Source organism: Poecilia reticulata, linkage group LG14 (assembly GCF_000633615.1).
Source record: "Poecilia reticulata strain Guanapo linkage group LG14, Guppy_female_1.0+MT, whole genome shotgun sequence".
In the NCBI taxonomy this organism is placed as follows: Eukaryota; Metazoa; Chordata; class Actinopteri; order Cyprinodontiformes; family Poeciliidae; genus Poecilia; species Poecilia reticulata.
The window spans coordinates 919,020-930,960 of NC_024344.1; the positions used below are offsets into that span (position 1 = coordinate 919,020).

At 37.2% G+C, this 11,941-nt stretch overlaps 1 protein-coding gene and 1 non-coding gene across 2 annotated transcripts in view; both read right to left on the bottom strand.

The window, feature by feature from the left end:
• Positions 1–2,035: 2,035 nt before the first annotated feature.
• On the bottom strand, positions 2,036–2,109 carry trnai-aau (transfer RNA isoleucine (anticodon AAU)). The gene has a single exon. It is a non-coding gene; the product is annotated as a tRNA-Ile (tRNA).
• A 592-nt stretch (positions 2,110–2,701) lies between these two features.
• Positions 2,702–11,941, bottom strand: part of pdlim4 (PDZ and LIM domain 4) — a 47,826-nt gene continuing 38,586 nt past the window's right edge. Inside the window, exons 6-7 of the mRNA XM_008426896.2 lie at positions 8,813–8,951; positions 2,702–5,391 (exon numbers count right to left, since the gene is read on the bottom strand). Of these exons, the coding sequence (XP_008425118.1) occupies positions 5,187–5,391; positions 8,813–8,951 (344 nt within the window). The 3' untranslated portion in view covers positions 2,702–5,186. The remainder of the gene's footprint in view (positions 5,392–8,812; positions 8,952–11,941) is intronic.

Here is an 11,941-nt window from a genome sequence, read left to right on the forward strand (position 1 = left end):
TGGCCAAGTCCCAGTTTGAGACAAACACACAAACAGAACCATCCGTTATCCAACACACCGGTAAACAACACGAAGAATGACGATTAGAACCTCGTCAGTTCAACAAGATCAAATGGCKTGTATGAAAATATCACAAAAATAATTCAAATCACTTCAACATGAAATTAGTMAATCTAAACATGTGATGACAGAGGTCTGGATAATTTTAGTCTGATAAGAAACTAATGAATTCAGGTTTTTTRTGACCCTTTGTTTGTAGATTACATTTATATCTGAGATGGGTCAGAAAGCTGCATGTGCAAACTYTTTGACCTGGACTTCATAAATCAGTCATGGCAGCAAATTGGGACCAAATGGAGYTTCAAACCTGGAATGAAAACTATGGAGAATGAGGTACAGAAAAAACAAACACATTTCAGGAGCTGTTTCACATGAAACCCGAAGGAAGAACTGTTTTATTCTCTGATGTATTCTTTAAAGTTCATAAGTAAAATATAAATTCACTTAGAAATAATGATATGCAATATAAGTAAAAAAAAAACAACAACATTTTGCTAATGTTGGAAAGCATTCAAGATGATTACATTTGAATTTGACCCCAACTGACAAAAACTTCACAAGTTGTGAGTGAGTGATGTTACATCTTGCAGAGCAAAAACTCGTCTCTTCAAAACCTCAAGTGTTTATCTTCAAACTGGACTCAAAGTTTATAGATATCAGCGAATCTGTCGGGTCTATTTCTGTGCCAAAGGTCCGACACAACATCAGTTTGTGACAATGTAGGAGTCAGAGAGTTGTGCTTTGGTCGGCACCTCAACCTTCTGCAGGTTACACAATAAAGACAAAAACAAAGAAATGTTTAAGGATGTAAAAAACGCTCTCACTGTTCTGGACATCTGGACGTAAACTACAGGATTCAGGAAGTAACATTTTCCTTTTCTTCTGYTTGTCTGAAAAAGTAGCACTTCTCAGATGTTTTGTTTTTGTGGSGTTAATTTGTTGTTTAATGCTGAAGGATTGAAAGTAGCATGATAAAATTAAACATGGTGCATCTGATCATCCCAAGAAATTCTGTTACCTGCAAAAAACAGAGAAAGCTTTTCTTTTCTAACAAATGATAATGCAGATTACTTGTTCAAAAAGAAAAACACTTATGTGAAACCTGGTGTACCCACCTCCACCTTTGTAAAAGAAAAGGCGGAGTTCTGAAAATCATTAAAGCTAGACACAAAGCAGTCCTGGAGGRATACCYGCAAATGTCTAGACATCCCAGCTGGTCTGTGATCCTAAACATACAACCAGTGACAATAAACCGGTTTAAACCAAGGCGTTTATATTTGACAGAGGGGCCCAGTGAATGTCCAGACCTAAATCTCATTAGGAAGAACGTGTAGCAAGAGTTAAATATCACAGATGTTGTCCACCAATCTTACTGAGGCAAGGTCGTTTTTCAAAAAAGAAGATGGAAAAAAAAAACCTGGTCTTAGGTGGTTTTAAAAAATATTGAYTCAGCGGGACTGAGTGCTTTTCAAGTAATATAAAAACTTACACCAATTATATAAGTTACATTTTACAACTGTGCACAACTTTTTGTTGATTTGTCACATAAAACCTCAATAAAATAAATTCATCTTAGTGCTTAAAACACAACAACATGTGGGACTATTCAAGTGTTATTACTTTTGGAAGGTGCTGTGCGTTAGCAGGAACGCTGCATGTTTGAGCATTTTAATCAGGCCGGCTTGTGCTGGCTCCGACATTTTAACACCTGAAAAAATGGACAATCTTCCAAACACAGCAACACATGAATTAAAAACCTTTCAGGATGTTGGCACCTTACCAGCTGAGCTAACCTACCTTATCTAATATTGGGTTTGCATGGATTTAAGAACAACTTACATGATCTTAACACAATGAAGATTTGACAAACTTGGTAATATTCTAATACTTTTCAAAATCATTATGCATAGTGGAATAATTATAAGCCTTCTGCTATTTTGAAGTGTTCACTGTCTGAGAGACAGTATGTTTCAACTGGCCTGTATGGGGTTTGAACCCATGACCTTAGCATTATTAGCATCAYACTCTGACCAGCTGAGCTAACCAGCCATACATGTTGAGTTTCCATGGATTTAAGAACTTATATGATCTTAAGATTTAAGAAAAGTGCTCATATTCCAATGTTTTTCAAAATCTATATTCATGATGGTTTAATTTAAGCCTTCTACTATATTGAAGTATTGATTTTCTGAAAGCCTTTGTTTCAATTGGCCAGTATGGGGATTGAGCCCATAAGTGAAGGTGATTTTAAGTGAAACTACGTAACTGTCGGGTCAATCATRGATTCTGCTTTTGACATCCATTTTGTTTTTCTAGTTTCCAAGCTTGATGACTTGTTTTTTTATTATTTTCCTTATTAAAAACRACTTTTCCCGAATCTCCACAGCTAAAAATCCAGTTTACGACACTCACCATTTTAGAATATCTCTTTAAAAACAAAAAGCAACTATTCAAAAACAAGACCGCTATATTTATAWAACCATATTTATGGCATCTGTGCAGCAATTTTGCAGCCCAGTGATCTTTACACGGAAAAGTACACAGAGAAAAAACATGTCACAACTGTTGTGTGAAACTGAGATAAACTCTCTTTGGAGAAATCTTTGTGGTGGAAAAAGCTGTAGAGAGATCCAGAATGAAATCACATCAGGCAATTACAGTTTTCATTTTATTTAAACCAAGAAAGAACAGTAAATGACAATGAATACAAAAAAACATAAACAGGAAAAATGTGTTGGCAGTACAATAAGTTAAACAACAGAGGAAAAAATACAAACTTTTTTCAAAGAAAATGTTTAAAGATACATAAAATGCAAATGGTCTATAAGTGAGATGTTATACTAAACCAATCCCAATGAAACATAAATATGTACAAGATCAAAGACAGCATGTGGTGGTGTTAAAGGTTTTCACATAATTTAAACAAAATACAAGCAAAGAAGCTAAAAACAAAGGAGGAACTACTGCAGAATTCACTCCTTTCAGATTAAAAAATATAGCTTTGTTAGATATTTTCCTAAAATTAAGAATAATATCATTCTCCTCCAGTTCACTTCACTATTCATAATAAGATAAGACTGATGGTCACAAATTGACGCTGTTTTTTATTATTCCAGGAAAGGAAGTTACACATCATCTCCAGCCTTCTCCCTCCTGACACTTTCCCGTCTCCTCAGAGGAAATGGAGAGATAAATGTTATTGGCTTCATGACCTGAGCTCCAAGCGGACTCATGGATTCTTAATATCAAGGGTACAAATAGATGCACATACATCCATATTCTCAATTTCTCTCTTTTTTTCCTCTCACAATGAGACGGTTTGGCACCAAGAAAACCCAAAGCAGCAGGTTTTACTCCCACATGTTGTAAAGTCCAAGTTTACTAGTTTTTAATTTTATTTGAAACCGTTTCCATTGTGTTGCCTCTAGTCTCAAATGCATAACGTCATATTTAAAACTGTCAGGAGAAGAAGGGGGTTCTGGTTTCAGCCTGAGGAGGCTTTAAAAACACCCAGGGAGTCTTGTTTATGTGAGCAGGAATGCTTCAGAGCAATAGCTGAAATTCCTCTCCCAGTCAGGTGCAAAAGTAAGAAAACATCCTCAGAAAAAGATCCGTGCTCCAAATGGCCGGATTCCAAGCTTCAGGACAAAGAGTTCATTTGTTTTCAGCTCAGATTTATTGACATTTTTATGTCACATTTTAAAGTCACTGGAAGTATAATTTTAAGTTGTTCTTTAACAAGTTTAAACTGGTTATTTAATAACTAAACAACTTAGAAAGCTTTAAAATAAATTCTTCTTTTGCTGCAGTTACATAACCTCACATTAAAGGCCAAATATGTCCTGGAGAAAAGTTTTATGATCAGGTAAAGACAAACACTGGTGATAAGATAAGATGATAAGATTCAATGTGATCGGCACAGTGGTGGAAGAACAACTGTGAGAAACATTGATACCATTCAGGTTAATAATCTGAATCTCTAATCAAAACTTGTTTTCAAATGAAACTGAAACGTTTCTCTGGTCTTCGCTACGCAGACGGTTCAGGGTTAGGAACCAGTGAGGTTTAACATCCAATAGGATTTTTGATCATAGCAAAAAAAAAAAACATGTAGTTAAAGTACAACTTAAGAGATATCTAACCAAATACTAGGAGGGATGAACGTACATATCTGATATTGCATGTATGCCTTTGATCTATTCGGTATAAAAGTATTTAACCTTATTGATCCAGTTCTTMTCCTGACCCMCAAAACAAACAAATCCACTGCAAAGTGACCATAAAGTTGATGGACATGTGGATGTAAAGCTGTATAAAAATATGTTTATTTTAATGTGAAAATAAGTGCAGAGTAACAYAGTTCACTCTGCATACAGAGGCATTTTCTACAAAGTACTTTCCTCTGAATCTGAGCTCTGAGTTTCTGACACACCGTGAGATGCTGTGGTAAAGTTTACCAACAGGAGGAAAAAAGTCRTATTTGCAGCATTAAAAAGTGAAAAGTGAACTGCCAGTAAGTCAGAAACAGAACAAGAACAATATTTAGCTGTAGTACTGTTAAATGATGTTTTAACCCCTTTAACCAAAACTTWAACCACAGATCACTGCAGGCCACAAAGATCYGCAAAGTGAAAATTGTTATAAGCAGAAAACGGAAGTATTTCTTGAAATCAGTTTTAGTTTTTGTCTCATCTTTTAAATGTGCATTGTGAGTTTTATAAATGCCATTAAATATTAGATCTGGAAGCATGTGAACACAGTTCTTTGYATATGAGCGCAGGTGATTTTGTTTTCTTGGATTAGGTTAAAACACGATTCAATGAATGATGAATAATGGAGTTTCCAAATTAAGGGTTTTTGGAGATTCTTCAGTTCCAGGCCTCAACTTACAAATTTCAATCTGCTCAATAAGCACAGCATTAATCAAACCTGTCAGAGTGAGAGCACTGATCTGGGATCATGGAAATTTCACACCACTCCCCCCCCACCAAGGGAGGCAAAACTGATCCAAGATCAGCAGCCCTACGCGACAGAGCYTGATCACAGCTGGCGACGACGCTCAGCTCCTCACCCCACTAGAATTTGGTTYCCCCGTTTCTGCTGCAGCTGAAGCCAGTCTCCTCCTCTTAGACCAGCTCCACCTTGGAGTTMGGATACACGGCGACCACGTCGTAGCCCTCGGGCGGCTGGACGCGGGCCTTGGCGTGGGTCTCGCAGTACAGACTGTCCTCGATAAAGAAGTAGCCTCTCTGCTTCAGGTTGATGCCGCAGTCGTCACACATGAAGCAATCTGGGTGGTAGAGTTTGTCCCGGGCTTTTACGATGGTGCCACTGCGCAAAAAATACAAAAATGGTTGGAGCATTTTGTTTACTTTGTAGAAATATAACCACATCGGCTGAGATGCTTTTCTTTCCATCAAACATGCGTAGCTCATGCTAACTCATTTAATTACAGCATGAAGTCTGTCAGTGTTTAGTATCTGAAACCTACATAGTGAAGATAAATCCTGATCAAATGTTCACATTTGATCTGCTGAATTTCACCAGGTTTTAAGTAGAACTGATAGTTTAAAAACCTTTTCTGAATATGATGAGATGTTTATTTTGCACCACTGAACTGAAAACAATCTCTTAATATAAAAAATTAAAGAAGAAAGAAGAAGGTGCAATGATCTGGGTGCACCATGAACTAAAGCATGTGACTCATCAGTCTGGTAAACGTCACACCTGCCGTCTGAATTACCTTAAATAAAGTTGATCTTTGTTAGTTGGATTTTTCTGAATCTTCCACACATTTTCAATCTTTTTCAAACACTTTGTAAAGACATGTCAAATTCAACTGTACCAGTCAGGAAAAGGGTACAAAATCTTGACAAAATATTTTTTAAGGTATAATGAAACAAAAATGTTTTTGGAAACTGCCAAACATGGCGGTGGCAGCATCATGCTTTCATATTACTTTTCCCAGAGTCGGATGTAAGCTTTGTTTTTGACCCGAAACCTTTAAGCCTCTGCTAGAAAGCTGAAGATAAGGAGAGATTTCATTTGCAGCATCACTGAGTCCAAACATGCACAGAAATACACATAATTCTAACTTCATAAGAGGGAAAATGATGTTTTGGAGCCAACAAGAGWATCTGGGGCTCAACTAATTACTCAGAGTGAAAAATGCTGACAGAATTTTACCGAACAAGACTGAATGTTAAAATAAATCACAAGATGATTCATTTAAAGGTGTGCACTCTTATGTRAGCAGGTTTTTTCTTTTTTAGACAGATGTGTTTGTTTTTCGGTTGAATTGCACAGGATTTAAATGTGATGTCATACGTGGAAACAGTTTCAAAATGATTTATCATAGTTCTCTTTTTTTCAAGGGTGTGTGTGTGCACCTTCTGAGAGCCTCAGTGTCTATGGGTGTGTGCTGATGCTTTGATAATTATGTAAGCACAATAGAAATTCATTTCAGACTTTACTCACCTTGAGTCTCATTGTGCCACATCTACATCTTTAATTTCAGAATATTACAGTTTTGCTTTTTTAAATGCAGTCATAATTGTGGAGTGGTGCAATTCATGAAAACAAAAAAGTTTTCAAAAAGCTTGAGTTGCTTCGGGGAGMTGACATCCTCACATTAACACTTTAAAAGGTAACGAGTTATGATGAACTGTCCAGTGACACAGCTGTTTATTTAAACGATATCTATGCAAATCAGACATACAGCCACTTATAGCCGTTTGCTTATTTGAATATATGTGTCCCACATGTTATCACGTATCAAAGGACACATTATGAGTGTGTTTAGAGGCAGAAGGTCCAGAGCTGTCACGCCTGAAAGTCGCAGCTGGGATCACAGTGATTAAATTAAAGCCGACTTCATCAGGCTAATTGTTGTGTTCAACAAAGGACTAACTCTTATTAGGCAAAGAAGCTCATTAACATGGGTTTCTGTGACTTTTATGCATTTCATCTCTAATAAAACTTTGTTTATAAGAGATGCAACAGGAAATCCAACTTTACAGCTCAAATGGAATGTAGCAAAACAGATTCTTGTGGCAAACTATTAACGAGAAAACTGGCTGCCCAAATAGTTCATGTGCTGCTCTGAATAAAACTCTAGTCACACTATTTACTGACTGAGATATTACAGAGGTCTGTGGTACCACACAAGAGCAGAGTTTTCTWTTTAAGWGTCACAGAACTTTAAAAACAAGCCCTGTTACTTAGAACTCATGTAGTTCTAAGTAAMAAAATAACTTGACTTTCTCCACTTCAGATGTTAAGGATAAATTGAAAAATCCTGTCTCAATATTAATGTTAGTAACTCTCATGCTAACTTCTGCAGACACTCCATCTGCACTTATGAAGATTCCTTCACTCCTACACGCCAGATGMTKGACAGATCTGCAACATGTTTGCYGTCCAGCCAATTTTCTGATTAACTACTACACATTTACTGATATGCACAAGTACATATCAATATATCAGAATACCACCAAGTTTCAGTAATTCGGTTAAAAAGGGAAAATCCTGTATGCTTCTGTTACATGTTTTTAGAGTTTTTCTGTAAAATTTGTTATGGCCTAAAACTAATGCAAATCCTGTCAGTTTTTCAGAGAATTTGGATTTTCATAAAACCAAGACCACAAAATGATGTTAATGCAGAAAGACTGTGGGGTGACCCACTCAGCCATGTGAAAGAATGCAGACTTTAACGTCATTATTATCATCCACTGTAACAATAAACCATTGCTAAAGAATAAAGCTGTTCATAGATTGCTCTATCCAAGTCTATCAATAAAAACTTCGGTAGCAGGAAAAAGTGCAGTAGTAAKTTTAATACGTTGCCATGGTAGTGTAATATATTGAGATTCATCCTCACAGACCATAAATGTTTAGACAGAGAAGACGGTGAGGCAATCACTAGGCAGGAAGCAGAATTAAAACACACGGTGCTGTCAAAGCACACGGCAACATGCAGAACGTGGCCAAATCACATGCAGCACATGTACTTTATAAAAATGACAAGACCTAATTGTTCACAAAATAATCCCCTTACTTTCTGATGAGCATAGAGAAATGCCAAAATGAGAAAGACTGTGACAGCAGCTTAATGTTTTAGTCCTGGACTGCAGCACAGTGATCATTAAAACTAAACCTGCTTCTTTTTTAACCACAATGAAACCACTCATGCTTGACTGTAAAACCTCTTGTCACAAAGCTCTATACATGCTCCAAAAAGCTGTAAAATGCTCAGAGGTCATAACAGGCTGTTCCTGCCTGCAAGCCCCCCAATGTGTTCCTGTCAGTGTAAAGCGTATGACATCACTGCCTACCTGTGGCAGCGGGTTACCGGTGCTGGTGGTAACTTTGGCCAACAGACTGTSTGCATCTGTGCACCTWCGTCTAACCATGCAGYTATGTGACGCTGGGTGTGGAGTGTGTCTTTGATTAATCATTAAAATAAGSTTTCTGGGAAATGATGGCTGGTTGGTGCAGGTYGAATGGTGCGAGTTAACCTCTCTGACTCCAGCCAGAGTAAAACCTTGACTCACCTAGCATGGTGTGGGTCTTAAAACTTTACGACCGTAGGCGACGTGACAAAACAGGCAGAAGATATATGATTTCCAGATGCAGTTTAAGCATTTCAGCAGTCATACGCTTATATCTAAACCATGCAGTTCATTACACATTTTTTCTGTTGAGTTGGAAAAAGTATTACAATGTCTTTGCGTGTTGAACTTAAAGTACTTACACGATGCCGTTACAGCAGCGTGAGCACTGCGGGAGCTTCTGCAGACCAGGCATGGGGCTGGGGATCGGGCTGCCCAGCTTCGGTATGGGAGACCTGACCGGAGATCTCAAGCTTCTCATTCTTTCTGTTGGTGACAAACCTGTTGCARCAAAACAATAAACGTAACTTTAACCCAAAAATATTCAGCCGTCGGACATCTTACAAGCAAGACTCTCATACATAAACATGGAACAGTTTTCCAACATCARCACTTTCTCTGTTGGTCTCTGCTAAATGTTTATCTTACACACAGGTTGTGTTTGCTTTGCTTAATGTGATTTGATGATAAATAGATTTCTGATTCTGCTTATTTTATCAGTAAGATGAATGGCTTTCAGACATTCATTCAAATATTCTCCATGCATGTTTGAACTAGACGGAAACTTCTCAAAACGAACTGAAAATTGTGACCATCAGTTCCATKTGATGRARGAAGATTTTAGAGTAATTTCTCATGCYGTCAGGTAATAAATAACATTTGAAAACGAGTTAATTACTGTAAGAAAGGATACAGGTTTCTCTATAACAAGTTGCWACAAATATTGTGCAACTTGGCAAGATGAATATTTTTTTACTTGACTGCATCTGTAGCAACAGAAACYTGGAAACAGATGAGGTATAACAGGAGATTAAGATTTCACAAATTATTACTTTGGTACCATAAATCACTATTGCAGTCTATACAAGATATGTGATAAATGCATTAAACTAAAAATGATGTTTCAACATTACTTTCAGGTGTTGTTGTAACCTCCAACTCCTGCTGACRTGCTACTGAYTAAACTGAACGGCATCATCTTATTATYTGGTGGAATTKATTGTYATGAATATCCTATAATAAACATCAGAAACTGGAATTGTCAAAAATTACAATTCACTGATGAGTTGATTTGTTTTTCGGTGAGACKTTTTTGTTCTTTATGGAGMTTTGCTGCAAAATGACCAACAGATAAATCCTCCTAATAAGAACCGATGCCCTCTGCAAATGTTGGAAAAAWGTGCAAWAACATTTATATGAGAGCTTTTAGAAGAGTAATATCTATGATTTGTTTGGTTTAGTGGAGGAGTGGTGAAAGTGGATCTTTCAGCATRAAAATAAGAGTCAAGTTTTAGGAATAGGTTAAGCTTTTTCATTCAAACAAACCACTTRGAMGTTAATGACGTCAGATTAACCTGGATCGCTRAATAATAAAGCCTTACAGTTCTTTTTCTAAAAACGTAAAGCCACTGAATGCAGTTTGGTTTTGATCCTTGGCAAGTTGAAACATGAGACCAGGATGACGTGCTGCCACTGCAAGTGTAGGCACAGCGCTGCGCTCCTTTTCACAGCACAATAAAAGAAAAGTGTTGAAATAAATAAACATTCCTTGTTCTCTGCTTTCGTCTTCAGCTTACATCACTGTCTTGAATTTTCCTTTTCTTCCTCTTACTAWTTTTTTTCCTCTCCATGACTTTCCTGTGTTCTCTGCTCATGTTTCTGCAGCAGCATTTCCTGGTGAGATTTCACCAGTCAAAGCCGACTGATGAAGGGAAAACATCCAATACTRCAAAATCCACAATTTAATCATCATATCATTATGCAACAATCACATGATTTGTAATTACATTTGTTGTACTGGCAGGAGCAGCCGGAGTCGGCTTCTTCACGTTTTTATAGACTTCAAATCCAAATCTTGTTACAATCTGTTAAAGTAATGACGCATGAGCGATAGGGGTGATAATCATGGTGGGTGTAGACGAGTTCCCACAGATGGTGAGTTTTATGAAGAGCTGTCAGCTTAGATCATCAGGTGTTTAGTTATGCCTGCTTAGTGGGTATGAATGTGGCGTGCCTTACGCTGGATGTCTCAGCTACTTTGGTCGTTTAAAGAGCAGTAAAGCAGATCAGAGGAGTTCACAGTATGACTGATCAACATCACTGATGATGTGCCAGGACAGGATATTCAAGCCAACCAGGCTGGTATGATGAACACTAACCACAGTTTAATCATCTGGAGCTGGGCTTCAAGCAGCTTTTATTCCTCACTAACTGCAGACATGTGACTGAACTCCTGACTGAGACACATTCACTATTAAATGTGGCTTTAGTATCTCTATAATGTAATGAAGAACTGGAATGGAAAAAAATGAATGTGCTGCACAACTATAGAGTGACTTTCTATTAAGTAGGCTGACTAATAAAGGGTTTCCAACCACACACACACACACAAATGCAGAAAGTGCAATTAGTGAGGGCTTGTTTAGTCTTGCTTGAGTTTTATATTCCAATGGTGGAACCGTATACAGTAGCCCGATTCACAGAATCTGATTTGCTCTGCTCGCAACACACACATCTCTTTCTTTAACACTTGMGTTGCACAGTTTGTCCAATAGTTTGGTTAAGTCAACCAAATATTTTGCAAAATATTTGAAACTAAATTTTGATATCCAAATTTAGGACACATAAAGACGTTGAAATTAAAGCTTATTCAGCTCGTGTAAACAATCCCAGCCACTTTTCAACCACATCAAGACAACAATAGATGCATTCATGAATACATCTGTTCACCATGTATGGCTTTATGTATCAAAGTGGTTAAACAACTTTTGTTCTTATTTTACAGCAAAGCTAGTTATAAACAATAAACATTGAAATAATGTACTTATTAATACTGAACTCTGCTTATAATTGCTGACCAGCTTTCTGCAAGTTTCTAAAGGCAATTTGGCAAAATAAAATCTGAGAGTATTTGAGCTCTCCTTGCCGTCACCCTGATCTTTGCAGAGTCTCCGTTGGATTGAAGTCTGGACTGCACCGCTCCAAAACGTTATTATTACTGACAGTCAGTAGAAATATGTTGGCAAAATTAAAAGATTCATTTTTAGATAAATATACCAGGTGTACAAAGAATCTTGGGCTTAAATATATGCCATTAATGGTTACAATGTAATATTAGCATTCAGCTTCTATGCACCACAAATTTGGAACAAACTTCCAGAAAACTGTAAAACAGCTGAAACACTGGCTGCTTTTAAATCTCAACTTAAAACCCACCTGTTTAAAGTTGCTTATGGCTAAATTAGGGTTAGAGTGCAGGTTTTGATGTCTTT